The following is a 21,092-nucleotide window of genomic DNA, read 5'->3' on the forward strand; positions in this document are numbered from 1 at the left end:
CGGCGTTCAAATTCAAATCCTCGTTCGAATTTTAATTAGAAGGCATAAACATTCTTTTAAGCAAAGTGTTTTGGTTTGATCTACACGAACCGTTCTTAAATAAACGCTACAGATCTATTTATTTATCATAATGGGTTAATTACATTTTATGTTAACATTCGGCATCTTGAATTAAACCTATAGAAACAAAAGAACCTATGAGTAATCCATGTGATAATACACTTTATAAAAAAAAAACTTTAAAAATTCCAGTAATTTTTACATTAAACAGCTACCACTTCATGTGTGTTTGGATAATCAGAAGAATTTCTACTGTTGACTTTAATGCCAATTCGAAAAGCATTAGCTCTGGAAGGAGAAATGTTCAAAGAAAGTATAACGCTTCTGTAATCAACGGAGGAAAACTTACCTGGTATATGACGGCATTGGGAGGAAGTTGCAGGCCCTCTTTTGACCGCTTATAATATGGCTCTTATTTTTAGCAAATTAATTGCGTCCGAATTCTTTTTGATGAATACTATAATATTTTGGTTTACGTAGCAAATGATAAAAATGTCTTGGCTAGACCGATTTGTAAGTACGGAGTAGTCACCTGCAATTAATTCATTAATGTGGTTGATAGTAAGGTCAAAATATAGACGTGATTCTTCTTTGAGGAGTTGCGATGTGCGCACTGAAAATTTAAATGTGCACCTTATATGAAAATTTTCAATTCTTACCAAATACCTGATTCACGAAAAATACACGGTGGAGATTACACAAAGACTCTGCTTACGTAAGTCATTATTGGGAGATACACTGACCTTTCAATGATAACATTTATTCGTAAAAGTCACATTTGTAGTTAAAATTCACTGTATTGGTTTTATTAATAACATTTTAGTAAATATTTATATTACATATTATCGAAAATTCTTTATTTTAAATTTGCTTTAGATTCATTTATACAATACATTAAAAAGTTGTTGCCTGTCAGTGTCAATGTCAAACGATGGACATGAACAGTTCGTGACAAATTACGTTTGTTGTTGGACGTCTTAACTTAAAAAAGTTAAATTTGTTTATAAGATCAAACTAATGTGTGCTTAAAAATGTATATTTATGAGTTACCGTTTGAAGTAAATAAAGAATTGTGTAGATTACTTGACAATGACGACGAATGGAAGACATTAGCTGGAGTTCATATGAAATATTCACCTTTCGAAGTAAATGTGAGTTGTTTGATATTAACGTACGAGTGTTTATAACGTATCATTTGGACTTTTGGGTTTACCCCGATTAAGAGGGATTGGTGGGAATTCCAATGGGTTTTTACAAAAAACATCAGCTTTAAAATCACGTATGAGTCGATAGGTCATATCACAATCTATAATACGAATTGTTTTAACGTAAACAAGTTTTTCTTAAAATCTTTTTTTTAGACCCAATATCCTTGGCCTCATAATAAATGCTGCGTTTTTTTCGAAAAGGAGTACTACACAGACATTATCTTTTCACAATTTACAGATCTTTAGGATATCTAATTAATTAACTAGCAAAGTATGCCATATAACACAAGAAGTTTTTATTGGTGATATGCAGAACTTTGTTTCTTTTACTTCTCCCATGTATGTCAGTCTCAGCTACCATATTTTCCCTGTTGTGAACACAACCTCAGCCTCCTTTCTTCTCAATCTAGCTAGTAAAAATAGTCTGATGGTTTTTGTATGGTCACCAATCATTTTACAGATGTCAATGTTAGTTATTATCATTCTGATTTGATTTTTACTATTCTAAATCTCAAATAAATAATATCTGGTGAAACATTTATATTTTATTTATGTAAGTAGTGAAGATACAGAGGAAGGCTTACCCCTCTGTTTTGTTATTGAGTATATAATATATATAAATAAATGATTATATGTGAAGAAGATATAATTAAGGTGTATTCACTCTATTAGATACACAATGCTGTTTATTTTTATTATCAAAAGGATTCCATTTAAAAGTAAGTATTTAAATTCCCAGGCTGTTCTATTTTGTGAAAGTTTTAAGGAACCATGCAAGGTGTTGTACATTTTTGCATCAGTCCAACTAGTGGGTGACCATCCCCTGGCCCTTTTAACCTTTCTTTACTTTGTTGAAGTGGACTTAAGAATGGACAATTGCCAAATGTCCCATGTGATTTACATGTTAACAAAGTTACAATTACGAATTTTTATTGTTCCAATATTTTTAAAAATATTTAATACAAGACCTTAACTTGAAAATTTACTTTAATTAGTGAGTCCAGTAAAAATTAGGGAGAGACTATATTAGTTTTGTATTTTTTTTGTTAATAAGGTAACAATAAATATTTTACATTTCACTTATAGGAAATAGAACAAGTGGCAAAAAGGCAAGCATCTTCACCCACAGCACAACTGTTCATCCGTTGGGGACAACTAAACCACAGGGTTGAGGAACTGTTTATACTGCTGTATCGTATGAAACATGTACCAGCACTTAGGTGCTTAGTACCAGTCGTTGACAACAGATTTCACAGACTACTTAGCAAATATGATAATAAAGGAGATAAATCAAAGGATGTCAGTAATGGTGAGTAATATGTAAATTGAAACTTGATTAATTGTTTTTTTTATCAATGCCATAATTGTTATGTAATAGGTATAATAAATTCAGAAAAGCACATAATCATGGACGCTGTAAGATAGAGCAAGAAAACTATTGTTAATAATTGTTATAATTTTTTTAATTCTGTTTTACCTGTCTAACTAACATTATATTATAAATATTACTACATTTTATTTTATTGCTCGTCTAAAGTGGCAGTAGGTGGAACACCTTGCTTGTGTAACCAAAGACCAGAGGCTGTAGATGTGGAATGGTCTCTCTGTGATTAGGCCCCTCACCAGGTGGAGCGACGATATAGTTAAAGTCGCTGGAAGTTGTCAAAAGCCGACAGCGCATGGCCCGTCATCTTAGCGATCTATTGAAGAGGCCTATACATAGCATTCGCCCGATAGAAAATAGTGATATCCGCTACTCATTACATTAGGATGTCACTGAAGCTATTTACATACAAAATTCCATATATATTAATGTTTTTTTTGCAATATATTTTGCCCGAACTGTGACTTCACAAAATCATGTTGGTTCCAACATAACACAGACCTCCACAGCTACCTCGACTTTCTAACAGTCCAGAAGTTCGTCCAGCCCTGCTTAACAGACAGACTTTTATGCACCTTAATCCATTGAGAACGGGCGCGTCTCGCTATACCTTCCGCGCCTCCTTCAATATCTTCAAAAGGCGCCATAATGACGTTCTCACTGATATCATTTTACGTTCTCACAATTTAAGCGCCACATATCACACACTGCAGACAGTCATAACACTGTAAGCGCCGTTCCCACTAAACCAGCTTCCACTCTACCAGCGTCGTGAGACTGCAGTTTTAATTCGACTATATTCTCAAAAAAATATATGCTTATATAGGTTAACCCAATATAGATATATCGAAAGCGAATAAAATTTTCATAGACCCTCAATTTAGAATTGGGATTCTTCAATTTTTTCTCGCCTGCCTAGGCTCCGGTCAAGTCTCCTCTGAACCACATGGACTCTGTGCATCTCCACCAGGACCACTTTGGGAACTATTTAATTCATGACAAATATATTGTTTTTTTTTTGGGTCAAAAGCGTTATTGAAACTTACTGCTTCATTAAACAGGGGGTCTTAATAAACAATGTTGTTGTGTAGCGTTTCTTTTTAGCTAATTGACGCCCACTACAAGACCCTTACGACGAGCCCCCATGGGGCACGAGGTACAGAATAGTCATCACACTTATACTCATGATTCGGCGGCTGCGCCCGCCTAACCCACGTTCAAGCGAGGGCGGTCTGGAGAGGCCCGTGTCGCTCCCGTCCGCTGAGTAGTCCTCGCTTCGTATAACTTGCACTACACCTCATTCACTACACTATATTAATACACGGGCATAGTCTCTTCGTGCGTGCGTCTTTATTGTAGCTGTGGTACGATCACCCAGCGTAAATTTTTAGTCTACAGACCTGTTTCTGCGGACTGAATTTAGATGAAGCTACACAAAACCTAAATCGACTAGCAGCACACCTTCAAACACATCAAATGCACTATAAAACACAGATCTCCCGCAAAAGTATCTGTGGGGGATATAACATAATTGCCACTATTGACAGGCGGCTTAGGGACTGCAGTTTGGTAATAAAATACACAGAGGTCGCTACTGCCCATACTCTGGAAACATGTGAACGGCAACCCTTTATAGTTATTGCACAAAGTGTTTATTATATGAGAATGTATCCTGATTGGTTACTACAGGTCAACTGATTTCTCAATATAATTGTGTAAAATTAGCGCAATGTAAAAAAGATATTTATAATACGGAATACTAATGAAGCAATATAAATAAAACAGTTGATTCATTTATATGAGCGCAGCATGAATAAGTCGATTTCAAAAAACGCTTTCGTCACTATATAAGCTCGGAGCGTGCGTCAAAGCAACAGGAAAGTGATGAGAAAAATTGCTACGTTCTACGTAAACTCATTTAAAGTTATTCTTCGAAATATGTTTTTCTGCTAGGTGGCAAACAAAACCTAATAATTTATATTTGCCTCTTATTAGATGTACTTATACGCACAGTGATTTTGTATAGCTACAAGCTTAGAAAAAAGTTATAAACACAACAGACGACTTATTGCAGATTAATGTGCTTAGCTTAACCTGTCTGGAAGGTGGTGTAAATATCTGACATCCTGTCCAAGAAAAGCAACTTACACGAGAGGCATCCGATAATTATAAAGTTACTTCTAATTTAGGCTCCGAGGGAACCGCTGCTCACCAGAGTTCTATCTTAAACTTAGATTGCTAAAATCGACCCTTTATAAGTTCAACAATTATACTTTCTTTAGTTTTTTTTTTTAAAAAAAGAAGTCTCCAATTGTCTAAACTTGACTATATGATATCCCATAAATCGACATCAAAACGAAATCTGCAAGTAGTTCCTGGAAATGTCAATTAAAAAATGTTACCGAATCGTTGATTGATATTTCATTTTCATAGTCTTTTGTACTATTTATTTATATAATTTTTCATTTACAGATATTGCAATTCAAGAGACTGCAAAAGCAGAAGGGACGTGTTCGTCTATACCCATACCGGTTATGTTAATGCAAAAGGTATTTTATATTTCTACAATCTGCCTACACTTGCTAGCTATAGGATATTTTTACAGAATGTAACAAGATTCGTAATGAAACGTGGCCCTGTATGCTCTGAATTTTGAATGGTTCGACTGGTTTCGGAATTTGTAATTTTTTTTCTATAGTATTGTATAAAATAATACAAAATTAAAATATGATGAAGGAAAGAAAAATAATAATAGTCAATTGGATATGTAAATAATTAAAGTCTCGAGACATGTGGCGAGGGATGTAATGCGTGAGTGTTGTGAAAATGATAGATAATATGAAGAATGAAAGAAAGATGAAAGAGAAGGAGAAGTGGGTAAGTTTGCGAAAAAAAAAATTGTGAAATATATCCCTGTGTCAAAAAAATGGGGGAACGAAAGACCCCCAATAACGGGGGCCATAAAAAATTAATGATACAATGTAACTGTAAGGCCTACGTTCGTTATTCTTTGCCTCAATCTAGATGAATACAAGGCCTTATATATCTTGTAACTATAGTTAATCATAGCTGCATTAAATTATAAATAACATTGAGATTCATGTCAAGTTTTTTTTTAAAAAAAGTGTAGTCTAATATTAATATTGATTTTGAGGGACTTTATTATAAAAATCACATCTGAAAAACTACTAGGGTTTATGTAAAGTAATCCCTGAAAGTTTCATTCGGTTAACAATACCTACACACTACAATTGACGAAATTTCATTATTTTATTTTTACGCGAATTGCCTACTATAAAAGTGTTTTGTTCGATTGATTACCTAAATTGTATTTTATGACCCAAACATGACTTTAAGGCGACATAGTCATATGGCGTTTGGTCAGAACTGCCCTCTACCACCGGTTTACTGCATTGGTCAATCTAGTCATTTTATGTTAAAAGATGCGTAATCAATTAAATATTATCATGTTGTACATAAACACTAGATTGGATTGTTCCTAGGTAGACTAGACATACCTGACATTATAGATAATAATTTAATTTGTTAAATCTGCCTTTATGTGTTTACCAATGCTCATGTGTTTCTGCCTTTCTTAACAGATGATACTTGCTAAATGAATTGAATTATGATTATCTCTGAAAGAAGACCCTACTGTTAACATTGTTTATTTATAGTTAAAATGGATGTTTGGTTGGTTAGTATAATTGTAAATATATTTTTCAGGGTATAGATAACATTCACAGTAAGGAAACCAATGGTCCATCTAGTAACGTCGAATCAAATACGGAGTCGAGTATGGTAAGCCATTGTTCTATTCGTTGTGACTGGAGCACGTTTTGTGGTTACATTGTCACATGCGATTTCTATGTAATTATTAAGTTAGTCATGTGTCGTTGAACTTTTGTCAATGAACAGATTTTCAGAATTTAAAATATATGGTCATCTACTCCTATAGAAGTTATTGCATATTGGACACGGATGTGTTTCAATACAAAGGTAGGTTGATGATGTCATAAAAATAACAGGGAATTGATTAGATTTGAGTAAAGATAGAAAGATAGGAAGCAATAGTTTACATTTTTCTTTACCCCAATAGAGGCTCATATCTAGCGTTGAATAGATATGTATCTAGATAATGAAATAATATACTTACAAAAATTTAAGAATGTTTACAAATGTAGTTTGGATATATATATCACTACCATTTATATATATATATATATAAATATATATATATATCATTGTATATATATACAAATGGTATTTAAACAGGATCGTTTTATTTTCAATGGCCCCCGTTTTTGGGAGCCTCTTGTACACCTCTAGTTTATTGTGTTAAATGGACTTTATTTTTAATAAATATTTCACGTGTCTTTTATATTCACTCTCTTCTTCCGATCTTCACATAATCGTTCATTCAGTCTTCTAAAATACACCTGTCCCCCGATTTACACGATTCTTGTTTTACACGTTTTCGCTTTTACACGGTTTTCCAAATAAGTTTTTTTTTGTTTTTATAACCGATTTTATTACCATCTCTCATAATGTAAATATTTCTGCTTCAAACATCGAATCCGCACAAATAACTTCGAGTGATGAAAGTGAATTGGAACCTTCAATTCCAAAAAAATACATGAGAGTAATTTCTGACAGTGATAAATGATAATAAAACACCTTTGGTTTTATTTTTTGTTCTTCTTTTTAATGTATTGTAATTAAATAAAATAACAGTGTTTCCGTAATATATTAAATATTTTAACTTGTCAAAGCATTTTATTTTTATTTCTGTGTACACCTAAAAATATTGAAAAAAATCACAACTGTTAAATAGCAAAATTATGCATTTTCTGCAAGCTTTTCGATTTACACGGTTTTGACTTGAAAATTTTTTTTTGTTTCTCTCAGGAACGTATCTACCGTGTAAATCGGGGGATAGGTGTATATCTAACATTCTCATTAATTCTAAATTTCCTGCATTGCATCGCCTTTCATCTTCTTTCAAATTATTCAGGTCTATCCGTAACGATGTATCAGTCTATTCTTATTTATTTGAATTACAAATGTATAGGAAAAAACGAAGACCTAATCTTTGGTTTTTCTTTATTTTAATATTTTATTTACATTTTTATTTTATTACCGTATTCTATTAATTTTATTGCTCTTCTAAATTTTTAAAATTGTTATTAATTTAAATTGTTTATCCTATCTTAATTCAGTTTCACGATGTAAAGTAACGAAGGGATCTTCAATAAGAACTAAAGTAAGAATTATTTTTTTATGATCAAAGATTTATTATTTTTGATCATATTATATTAAGCCGTAAGATATATACTACTGGACACAGGCATTCATTATAGATATCCTATGAGAGGCCTGTGGCTCCTTATGAAGCGGTCAGAAAGACTTTCATTATGATTTCAGCCAATAGGCACACCCCTATTAGGTATAGGCATTCTCTTGAAATAGCCACGATGACCAGTCATGCTTTTCACAGCCAGAGACTTCTAGGAACCTTGACATACGTCGTCAGCTTCCTAGTAGGGGGCCGTACTCACGAATTCTATAAAGTGTATATTGTATATACTTTTAATATTTGTATAATATAACTATAGGACAATTCATCTTGCACCGGGCCGAAACCTCCAGGCCTGGACGACGAGCTGATTAAGAAAATTTCCGCCATTCCCATGGTGCATTACGAGGAGTTAAAAGCAGCGACTGATAATTGGAACGACAGTAACCTATTAGGAAAAGGTGGATTCGGGCAAGTCTACAAAGGTATGGTACGATTTTTAAATTAAATTATTTATTTGCTACAGGTTACATGCATGTTATATATGTGTGTGTGTGCGTGTCGTCTTGGATGTCCCTCTCATAGCACTGACTACTCATTCCTTCGCAATATAATCTGTTCTTTTCTGGAACGCTTCTCCACCTCGATATTAGGATGATCAGAAATCGTTGCAGTTTAAAGCGAAAGTTCGAAAGCCGTTGCATAACAAGCTGACGGAATCTTCACGATATGATTTATTTATTGTATTTATAATTAGTACATGTAAATATATATATTATATTATGTATCATTATAGTTAGACATTAGTATTTTATATGATATTTCTTTTCTTCATATTTCCATTAAATCGAAAATCTTCAATAAATCGCCAAGGTGTTTTTTTGCAAATATTGTCAGTAAAACCCTTAAAAATAATGGGCGACTTACGGAAACAGCGATTTACCCATTATTTTTCTGCGGGGCCGCGCGGGTCACATGCCTTGGTAAAAACAGTCGAAACACTGTCCGTTGGCTCCCTAGAGGCTTCTGGAGTGATCGAGGGGATGCGGACACATGGTGTACGACGCGACCTCTTGGACCCAACATGATGGCAGTCACATGGTGTCCGTCGCGGCCCACTGAACTAAACATGGTTTTTAGTCTGGCGTTCAACGTGTTAATAATATTTTTTTACTCAGGTCATACCATTAACGCTATTACAATGATAATTCTATACATGATAATAAACGACACCAGGCCTAAACGAAGAATTTTAGGTTATTGTAATTGTAATTTTAAGTAAAATTTTTCGGTATAATTCTGGTTTAACCATTTTAGTGCCAAACATATTTTTCCAATATATGCTTAAATGTAAAATCCATTAATTATATGAACAAGAGAAAAATTCACCATATCTAAATTTTTTTCAACATTCTCTTCAGAAAATTTTATACTAAGATAATATAAACGCAGAAATTGAATACAACATATTTATTGACAAGAAAATTACAGAAAGTGAATGGCAAACGAAAAAGATTTATTTACAAAAGTGTTTTCCTCTGCGAACACCGTGCAGTCGTTTTTCACACGTGGAGCAATTCATGTTGAATCTTTTCACTGCACTTCTGTTCTTACTGCTGCATACCATACGTCGTCGTAAATTTCGTCTTGGAAATTTTATCAAATCAAGAGTCAAGTAATTTCCAGCCTGGTGATTTTATTATTATTGGAATGATGCTGATATATTATATATGACTTTAATAGTTGCCAAAAGTGCGCTACAAAAAAGAGCGCTATCGCGCCGCTGGCATTTTTCACAACTAGCGAGAGCAGCGCGACGGCGCTCCTTGGCGCTAAAAGAGTTATTTATAACTCATGTAGTGCTAAATTTAGTTGGTATAGGAAATCAAAATTCGAACTGTAATTATAAAAAATAATTAACGATTCCTTTTGAATGATTGGGTAAGATTTCAAGTGGTTTAATGAAAAAAAAAATAGTTTTGTTCACAGACGACAAAACGTTTAAATTTCTGACATCTTTGTCTAGATGTTTCTATGTTTTTGTAGGTGTGTGGAAGCTGTCGGCAGTCGCTGTTAAGCGCTTACTTAACAACGATTGGAAGAACAATAAAGAATTGATCGGAGAAATGTGCCTGAACCAGTACCGTCATGATAACATTTTACCACTGTACGGATACAGCCTTGGAGGTTGGTTATATCTATTGGTTAATAGCTGTTCCTATAGAAGTTATTGCATTCGAACAGAAATAATAAATTAATGAAGTATCCTTAAAAGTGATCACTTTATTTATTGAACAAAAGTAAAATAATATTATTAATAATCCGGTGCGGCTAATCTGTGCTACTGTAAGGGCACTATAACGTGGTCACTTATGTGGCTCCACGAGACGAATACACTAAGAAATTCTCTAGGTAACGAACTGCTAATGAGATACATATATGAACGAAATAGAAGTCCAAAGGATCGGCAAGTTTATATGACAGGTAACTTCAGGTTTTAAAATGTAGACATCTATTGATTTTTTAAAATAGCAAAATAAGCGCTGAAATGTTAACTATATAAACAGATAAAAGAAACTAGACAAAAAGGAAACAAAGTAGTAATATAACTTATTTACCCACAAATTTAAAGACTCTGCTACTATGATAGAGTAGTACTCAAGACCAAAAATGGCCTTTTAATAGTGTATACTACGGGCTGATAAACCCAGCGTTGAATGTCTACCCATGAGCTGAGCAGATGACCTGGTAAAGACCGCTTCCGACCGTCGTATTGGAAATCTATGGCTAAAATGATGATCACTTTTTCTATTTTTTTTTACTAATTCATTCAATAGTTGTCTGCATGAATAGCTGTTAGTTTATTTTGTAGTATCTCGGGCTGTTAAAAGTGTATCTCCTGACATCAAAACCTATCTTCTCTTAGAACATTTATGTTTTTAAAGGTCCAGAGGCATGCCTTGTGTACCAATATATGGCAGGGGGCTCGTTGGAGAAACGACTGCGTTGTAAGACCGGTCACCCGCCTCTGACGTGGTCGCAACGATACAAAATTGCACACGGTGTTGCCAGGTAAAACTTTAATCCAAAAAATTTAAATAAAAAAATATCGATTCATTTTTATGTTCTCGATGTTTCGAATTTCGAATGTAAAAAAAGGGATACATTTAAAAATTTATTAACAGTATTTGCGTAAATCCGGGTCAATGTTTATATATAATATCATAAATATTTAATAAATATTAGGTAATGAATTGATAATTACGTAAAAATTAAATTAAATATGGAATTACTGCTCAATTAATTTATTTTAGTATGATACCTGTTCAACAAAGCGACGTAACTATTTTCGTACTTGAAGATTTTGACTGACTTAGCTTTCAAATCCTTATACAAATAGGCATTTACATTCACTTTAAAATCGTCAATTATTTTAACATTTAGTAGTGGTGATTTTTAAGAAACAAGTTTTAATATAAAAAAGTAGATAAAAGATCTACGCAGCAACCACTGAGAATGCTTCTTCGATGAAATTTATAAATTTAGTATTTGTTTTGAATATCTTCATCAGATTCAGTTTCTTAAATCAAACTGATGACACCACTCGGACAATAGCGCATCACGTCTGAGAAGATTTTTTTGTTTCATCATTCCTGTCATATGACGTCAAGTACAAAGGTACAGGACCTCCATCCAGGGTATTTCGACTTTAACAAAAGTCCTTATAGATTGACGTAAATTTCAGACCCCCTTTTATTTTGTTTCTAGGGGGCTTCAATATCTTCACACGATGGCGGGCACTCCTCTCATACACGGCGATATAAAGCCAGCTAACATACTCCTCGACCAGTGCATCATGCCTAAGATAGGTGACTTCGGTCTGGCGAGAAAAGGACCCTATGGGGAGGAGAGAACCCACTTGAAGGTGTCCAGGTAACTAAAAATTTCTAGAGTAATTAGTTAAATTCACACGACTACATTTTTAACAAGTTTTCTTTCTTATCAGCAATATATTCGCCTTCGTTATCAACAACCTTTTGCCAGTATAAAAATTTTTAATGTGGGGGCGGTAAAAATCAATCGATTTTTTTGTAAAATATATCGACAGAAACGATTTTATTTTTTAAATTAACTTTAATTTAATCATTCACAGTACTTTATGAATGAATGTAAAGAATCGAATCAAGTCAATCAATCGAGATCGAATCAGAAATGAACAGTTCCGTAGAAAACAAACATCACGGAAGTAGCTCGAAGAATTGCTCGTCAGACCGGTCATCGTGGCGGTCTTTTCGGGAAGCTTAAGGCTTATAGTGCACGTATATCTGCTGATATGATGATGATAGGAAAATAGAATAGGCAAACAATGGTCTTATCATAAGAGCCGATTTCTTACAGGCAATCAATGCATTATCTGGATTTGATACCAGACTTGTAGGTATACTATCTTCCCGATTTCCATCACGGGAGCTAGAGCTGCCATGCAGATAGCAAGCTACCGCTAATGGTGGTTCCTAACCTCGCGATCACCCCACCATGCGGTTAAACTTTATTAATACTAGCGCTACACGTGACAATGTTTGACTCGCAATTGAATGCAGCCGACGACACCTTGATTGTTCCTTTAACATTATATGTCATTGAGACGTTAAACTGTCCGGTCTTGTTTGCATTACTCCTCAATATAAAACATATATAAATATTGTGATTTGAACTTATTCTTGTGGTAAACCGAACGTTCATAGTTTCTAGGACGAAATAAGTGTCCTGCAAAATGTTAGCGTGTGGACTTATGAGGTCTTAAATGACTTGTTAACACTCACTGCTGAACTAGCAAAACTATTGTAATAGTCTTATCTTAGTATTATCAATATTACATATTTAACGCCTGTAAATCTTTTCATTGTTCATAGTTTTATTTAAGTGATTTTTCCTTGAGCAACGCGATGGACAGATTTTATGTCACTTTCCCTAATTTTCACACCGAACATTTTTCCAATTTAGGATAGATGGACTAAATTTTCAGCCTTCTTTTCAGGGATATTCTGTATTTCTAAGTTGCAGCTGCGAGATGCCTGGTGTAGGTCGTCAAACTTGGTGGTTATTTTTTCCAGGTCGACACGGTTGTCTCAAGTCCGTTAAATTTTAGAAAACCACACGTTCTGAAAAACCAATTTTATTACAAGTATTATTAAGTATTGGACCTCAATCATGGGTTATAACGTTCACTAAAGTGTATTTTATTCTTGTTTATATTAGTTACAAGTGTATAAAGCACATTCAAAAATAAAATTAAACTTTTTTTTAGCGTTTGTGCTAGAATAAAATAATCGTTTAAAAAAGTCTATTTATTGTCTGTGAAAACGTTGTACCGATTTAAAAAAATAAGTGTAATAATAGTATCGAATGTAAATTATTTGCAATGTGTCTCATTGCAGAGTTCACGGTACTCGACCCTACCTACCCGACGAATATCTGCGCTCCCACTACCTCTCCCCAGCGGTAGACGTCTTCAGTTACGGGGTAGTGATGCTAGAGCTGGCCACAGCACTACCCGCCATGGACAGAACTAGACGTTTCCAGCTGTTAAAGGATTATATTCTTTACTTACAAGATCGCGAAAGCATTGATTTAGGTGAATATGAACTTTATGACTATGTAACAAAGTCCTTTTTTATATGCAGTCGAGTTATTTAGTAATTTTATTTTGTAAATGTTCCGTGAAATGACTAAGTATTTTCTTTGACTTTTCTTTTTAAAAAAGGCTTCGATTTAAGATGGCCAAACCTGATGTCAGTTATATTTGTTTATTTATGTGTGTAATTTACAAATTATATGACCCACACAAAAAGCTCGGGAATGATTTGTCCGTAAAGCCTCTCATAGCTTTACATGATGAAGTAGCTTTTAGCTTGATGATCTCCTATTTGCATTCAAATTGGACTCTTCTGAAATTCTTCTCATGATGTATCAATATCCTGGGTAGATAATGATACAGGCTGATTGGTTATAAAAACTTTACGGGGTCAATACATTGCTAAATTGTCAGTTTTAAATCTTCTGCATTCAATCAACCTTTATAGTGTTCATTATAAAATATTTAGTTTAAATATAAAAGCTCATTTGGGTGCAAAAAGTTTTAAAGATTTTACACCTATTACTTTGCATAAAAAGATTAATCTTATTTTTTTTTCTATTGCAATGCGACAGGCCAATAACTTCTGGCATTACAGTCTACGGGGACAGATAATAAACAATATTTAATTTTAACATGTAGTCATTCGAATTTTGAAAATGCTTGTTATTATACCATATAATCATCTAATATATAAAATTCTCGTGTCACGGTGTTCGAACTTGAACTCCTCTGAAACGGCTTGACTGATTTTTACCAAATTTAATATGCGTATTCAGTAGGTCTGAGAATCGGCTACTATCTATTTTCTATACCCCTAAGTGATAAAGGTTGTTCACACTTAAAAAAAAATTTTATTTTTTTAACGAAATTTTTTGTTTTTATTTTTTTATGATACAGCATACAAGAATACATACAACCATAAATTTTCACCCCTCTACGATCAACCCTTATTTTTTATTTGTAAATTAAAATATCAATTTTTTTTGCAAAACAACGTTTGCGGGATCAGCTAGTTATATTATATTATAAATATACATTAATTATTATTATTTTTATAGGTACCTTGGAAGACAGAAATTTACGAGGTACACCGTTGTCGAATGTCGAGCTCTGCTGCGAGTTCATTTCTATAGGTTTACATTGCACGCAGTATGACAGGCAACAGCGTCCCACCATGCTACGTGTCTACAAGAGATTGGACGCATTGGCCACACCAGAGTTCCCCGACTCTCGCTAAAGCATGTACAGTCGCAGTCAAAAGTGTCGTCAACTGTAAGAATTAAAAGTCAATTAGATAAAGCTCTACGAAGCCGAAATTAGCCAATTGTCTCTTTCCAAAGGTCGATGTGCAATATTTATTGCAGGGTACTGTACGTCGATATAATTAGATACGTAATATTTGTTCCTGATATACATTTTAAAAAATTTGTAAACACATCTTTAGAAATTTACAACTGATGACACTATTTTATCTGTCCCTTACACTGGTGAAATTTATAAACTAGTGAAAGTGTTTCAAATATATTAACTAGGTGTACAAAATATAGTATATTTAGAAATATTATCAGTACTTAATAAGTATTGCCATTATTAATGTAAGTTTAATAATAAATGAGTATTTATGTTTGCTAAGAACATAATGCTTGTAGGATCTTCGGCCTAATTTACTGACCTTAGCCTTGTCCAATGCCTTATAAACAATGCGTAGTTTAAAGAGCGATAAACAATCTAGCACTACCGTTAATAACACTTTTGATTGATAATTGCAATTTAACTATTAATAATTGTTTCATAAATAATTACTGTATTGTTTCTAAAGATGTTAATGCTGTTAGCCCTAAGGCTTTTACAGCTTCATCGGTACTGAGTTCACTGAGCCGAAGGGTCCGTGAATTAGAATTAATAATTACTACGTTTGCATCGTTCTTATAGCCCTCAGACTGTCTTAAGTACGCCCTGACATTGGGCGCCATCTTGATTATTCTCTTAGTGTTGCCATATATTTTCCTGACGTGCCTATAAGCTTAATGGTGTTAAAATGCAAGTTTTTAATATGTTATAATAACTTAAAACTAGCTTTTGTTTGTGGTTACTGTTTTAAAAGTGAACGTAATTGTAATATTGTAGTGTTGGCGAAAAATCAAGATATTTGAGGTAATTTACACATATATCTACTGTGACAAGAATAGTATTTTTTTAAGAAATTTTATTATGAAAAGGTCTGTGTAAAAGGTTGCTATATTGGATGGGAAAGGGATCCAATAACTACCTTATCATTGTACCTTTGAATATTAATCGAAGAACAAAATCGATTTTTATGATTTAACGAAATGTTTTTTTTCATTTACATCAATGAATATTACTTTGGTATATTGTCCGTCGCCAAAATTGTTTTTCGAAGTTTGTTATAATTACAACTAGCGTGATTTAAATCTGTACAATGTTTTTTGTAAATTGTACGTGTTGAGTAAGACAAAACGAACTATAGCTAAGTATGTATTGTGAAATCATAGACAATATTTTTATACTCTATAATAAAAAGTCATAGCACATAAAACATACCCAGGCGTATTGGTGCATTAATTCAATAATATAATTATAAAATTTGTGATAAGAAACTACAGCAATGTAACTGTTTCAAAAAATATTTATAAATTATTTACAATAAATATATTTTTATATTTAAAATATTTACATTACTAAGCTCAAACTGTTGATTTATATATTAGAGTTAAATGTTTTATGCTTATTAAAGTTATTTTTCTATATATTGCTGTTTTAATTTTGACCTTATAAAAAAACGTGGTCGATGGGCTTTATAAGAGCGCTCAAGGTCAGAACAATGTAGACAGCTATGCCGTGTCGTTAGTAGAGTGGTTGATGTGTGAGGCGAATGGATTGTCCCACAATCCATTCGCCTCACACATCAACATTCTATCGCAGGATCCGTAAGGACGTCTTTAGGACGCCGTATGAGGTTTCTAAAGGAGGTTTCGGGGGTTAAGCGAGTGACGTTTGCTATGAAGGGGTTGGGGTGGGAAGAGGCCTTCTCGAAGTATGCTTTTTAGCACGCCTTGAAGAACTATTTAAATCCCACGTGAAATTGCCTTATTTTTACGTCGTGCGAAAGAGACAGCGCTTTACAATGTTTCTCGCCTTGTGATTGGCTGACATTTTTGTGTTATTGGTTAAATACTGCTTTCATATTTTTAACCCGTCAACTGCTTATGGACATATCTGTCCTAACTCCCCAGGTGCGAATGGGTCACATCTGTCCCGAAATAAAGTAGGCTACATTATGTCAAATCTACTTAAAAATGCAACCTAAAATCGCTTGCTCTCGATGTACCACAGACCACAGGATCATAAACAATAATATTTTATTTATCATTTTAAAAAATCGTTCCCGACACTGATAGGCGCCATGTTTTTTGGCCGGGGACCTCTCCTTCCACCCCTATCTTATTGGGGGACATGGATTTCATTTTTTATTAATAATTTTTTCACTTTCCCTATTTTTATTTCCATTCTCTTCTTTCATTCCTCACAATATCTATCTTGCTACTCTTTCTTTCCACAGTTCTATCTTTTTCTTCCACTCTGATTACCATTTCATCCATCCTCAATCACCGCAGTTAGGTCTATTTACAATTTGCTATATAACAGATTTTTTATTTAAATTTTTCTCTTATATTTATGTTTCGCAGTTCTTTAATTTTATCACAGTGACAATTTTTGTTTACTGGTTTGTTCCTTACTATATTTTACTTCTAATTTACATTTTATTCTTACATGTTTTACTTATTACTATTTATAACATGGCAGGCGTTATGTTGCGGCATATGAAGGGTTAAGAAATTTATAAATATAGGCTGTTTGGTCAATATACACACTTCTATTTTGGACTTCAAGCTGTTTTTGGACCTCCAAGACCTACCGGCTCTAGGAAGAATCCCACGTGGTCAATAATGAACTGTATGAAACGATTAGAGAGGAAAACCTATAAGGATAAAATAATAAGCTAAAACTTGTCAATCAAAATATAGTTTTATTGTTACATAACCTTTATACAATATACACTGACATTTTACATACTAATGTCATAGAAAGATATAACCGGCGTGTATAATGCCTAAACAGGGAATAATAACGGAAATTAAATTTAATTTGAAAATTACAATTACGTTTCATGTACACGCCGGTTATAAAAACAGCTGAAACCACACTAAGGTTAAATATATAAATTTTATATTCATTCAAACCATACTAGATATTAATACTGGACCCGATAGAATTTTAAAATGAATACAAAAAACTGTTATTGCTTCTAAAAGACAGTTAAATAAACTTATTTAATCATGAAATATCTTCATTTGTCTAAGACCTTTGTTCCCAAAAAATGTCCTGACGGGCCCCCAAGATCCAAGAAACCCGAGCTCACAATTCATAAACGACACGTCTATAATAATGTATTAGGTTGACCGGAAAGTAATGTCGCTTTCTTAAGTTCAATTCACACGACTACATTTTTAACAAGTATTTATTCCTAATCAACAATATATTACCATCGTTATCAACAACCTTTTGCCTTCTAGTATACAAATTTTCAATACCGGAGCGGTAAACAATCAGTTTTTCTGTAAAATATATCGACAGAAACGACATTACTTTCCGGTCCCCCTAATATCTGCTATCGATAATGAAGAACTAAAATGTTGGTTTTACTTCATATAAAAGTTACACGACTTGTAAAACCTTGCATTTTCCCATATTTAGTAAAATATATCGACACTAACAAAGCAGCTGTTTATAATGTTTATTCAGACGTATAAAGACACTAAATACCACTTATGGTGTGTGTGTTTTTGCATGCGCATGAAATTCATTCTTCACCAAATTATCACACACAAAACACAATTGGAATTTCGACAATTTTTCTAAGAAAACTTAAATTCGTTATAGGAACTCAGTCGTAAGATTTTGGTAGAAATAGAGCTACTACAGGAGGTCCACCGAAACTAGGTTTAAGAGAGGTCTAAGAGAAATAAAGCCTGGGAACCTGTTATCTAAGACATCACTATGAAAGTTATCTTAATTCATAGACAATTTCGAAACTCCAAAGGCAGGAATAATTTGGCAAAAACACGTAAATAATTTAGTGTAACATTAGTGAGGTTTCGTGGCATTTTTCTTACTGGCATGTAATTTAAGAGATCCCATAACATTACTCGCAAGGTATTTTATATTAAAAATGTAATATGATATGCGAATAAATTTTAAATTTCAGTTTTTATCACTATGGCATAATATCGCGGTTTACAATTTCAATTTCAGTTGTTTTTTCTGAACATTATCGCGACAAAAATATATCTATTAATCACCACAACAATTTCTGCTATAAACAATTTCTGAAAGCATTCATTGTTTCATCCATTCAGTGTTTAACAATTAAAAATAATATGATTTTCGTCAAAATTAAATTTACCAATAATGCTTTCAGAAATTGAATAGCGAAGGGGTCGGCAACCTTTTTAGTCTGAAGAACACACAGTATAAAGTTATTACGACAAAAATGTTTGTTGCAAACACTAAATAAAATAAAGTTACTTGCCCAATGCAAGGCATAGGCCACCCCAGAGATATATATATATATATGTAGGGATATATAATCGCCACGCTTGGCAGGCGGGTGCAATTACAGTATTGTATTATGGTACGCAGAGGACGCTGTTACCCAATCACTGGAAACCTATTTGTAAGTAGTGGCAACCCTATGTTATTAATGTACAGTGTTAAATTATATAACATTATATCCGAGGAATCTACCTGCGACCAAAGATCGAAGTCTCAATCCGCTGGGCTACCACTGCTCTGTATTTAGATAAAATACAAACTATTATTACATAATCACTCATAACAATTGAACATTTACATACAACACTGCAGTTTCAGAAATTTTTTGAAAAAACATTGCATTTGACTTGAAAGTTTCATTGGTTAGTTTCTTTACTTTCAAAAAACAATGCAATACAAAGGATGTTTAATTTACTATATATACTATGATATATAATACTATATATCTATATATATAAGGTGGAGGCGGGTAACACAAGATCGGATTTTCGGGGGAAACCTTTGCATTGCAGTGGGCATCTATTCGCTGATACGGATATATATTAATATTTGCATACGAAACTGAGTCGCGGCTTCGCTCTCTCGCTCTTCATCCGAAGGTTTACGACCCCTGTTATAACGCAATCAGTCCATAGAGAAATCACATTGTCAATTAAAACGATTATTAATATCAGATAACATGAACAACACTAACACACAAGTATACTAAAACGTAGTCTTACTTCTAGAGATTTCATGAATTTCAATGTTGTAAACATTTTGGTAAATTAATCCTATTAAAGTTCCATATGACTCGGAATAATCTAGAACATCTGCCAAATGTATAAACAAAAGTGAGACGTGGCACCGTAATACAGGGCTTGTGACGTCAGAAAGTCCAAATATCAAATGTACGATTAATTTTGTAACAATTTTTCAGATTTCCTTTCGTATATAGTATTAAATACAGATATAACAACATTCAAATAACTGACACGTAATATGAAAACCCGTTTTTCTTTTATGTATTAATAATTATAAAAATGGCCACATTACTTTTAATATTTGGAATACAAACCTCATATAGGTAAAACATCATCATTTTCCTAATGTCGGTTTTATTGTGGATACATTAAATACATTGCAAAACTATCTCGACTCGTTCCGGAAGATCAACACAAGTCGGCACGTTTGCAGGATTAGTATAGTAATGGCTTCCAAAACAAATACTTTTTTATTTTAATTACAAAACTTTAGTGTATTTAAACATTGAATAATTTTAATTCTCAGATCAATACTCAAAGACATCAATCCCAAAATACATATAGATAAATGAAGTCATGGAGTCATATGTTTACTTACTGGCTCTCGTGGCCCGCACTGCCTGTTATTCTAGGTTATGCCATGCCCAAAAAACCTGACAAGTTTACATCTATAAGAGCAAGTTTGTTCGCATGATTTTAAAGGTAATGCTCTAATACCCACCCTGTACCAAATGCACAACTATCTCAATACAGTACCCGGCGATAAATATCGCACATCGACGTTTGGAAAGACAATCGGCTAATTTCAGCTTCGTAGAGAACTATCTCTGTCCCACACTACATCGCACATCGACCTTTGGAAAGAGAATTTCGGCTTCGTAGAGCACTATCTCTGTTCCACCACTATCTACGTGACGTTTTGTCAGTCGTTATATTTCGAGCGACAGAGATAACTCTCTACGAAGCCAAAATTAGCCGATTGTCTCTTTCCAAAAGTCAATGTGCAATATTTATCGCCGGGTACTGTAGTTAGTGATAAAAATAAGGATGTGTTTACATGCGTTTTATTTTTCACAGCGCTGATTCGTATTATTGCTCTTATTTTGATCATTCCTGATTACCCAACGCT

General features: G+C 33.5%; 1 protein-coding gene across 1 annotated transcript; it reads left to right on the forward strand.

The window, feature by feature from the left end:
- Positions 1–1,022: 1,022 nt before the first annotated feature.
- pll (serine/threonine-protein kinase pelle) lies at positions 1,023–14,923 on the forward strand. Its single transcript, XM_068769494.1, has 10 exons — positions 1,023–1,211; positions 2,355–2,577; positions 5,125–5,201; positions 6,379–6,453; positions 8,268–8,433; positions 9,995–10,135; positions 10,894–11,020; positions 11,717–11,881; positions 13,387–13,583; positions 14,645–14,923. The coding sequence occupies exons 1-10, from the start codon at positions 1,092–1,094 to the stop codon at positions 14,821–14,823; spliced, it is 1,470 nt and encodes a 489-aa protein (XP_068625595.1). The 5' UTR covers positions 1,023–1,091; the 3' UTR covers positions 14,824–14,923.
- Positions 14,924–21,092: the final 6,169 nt, after the last annotated feature.

Source organism: Battus philenor, unplaced genomic scaffold (assembly GCF_028537555.1).
Source record: "Battus philenor isolate CCGP_79_NKW_IND1 unplaced genomic scaffold, ilBatPhil1.0.hap1 SCAF_28, whole genome shotgun sequence".
Classification (NCBI taxonomy): domain Eukaryota; kingdom Metazoa; phylum Arthropoda; class Insecta; order Lepidoptera; family Papilionidae; genus Battus; species Battus philenor.

Bases quoted from the DNA above. Each gene is read 5' to 3' on its own strand.
- pll (XM_068769494.1), top strand. From the start codon at position 1,092: ATGTATATTTATGAGTTACCGTTTGAAGTAAATAAAGAATTGTGTAGA. The intron at 1,212-2,354 runs GTGAGTTGTTTG...TTTCACTTATAG, and splicing joins ATTCACCTTTCGAAGTAAAT to GAAATAGAACAAGTGGCAAA. The intron at 6,454-8,267 runs GTAAGCCATTGT...ATATAACTATAG, and splicing joins CAAATACGGAGTCGAGTATG to GACAATTCATCTTGCACCGG.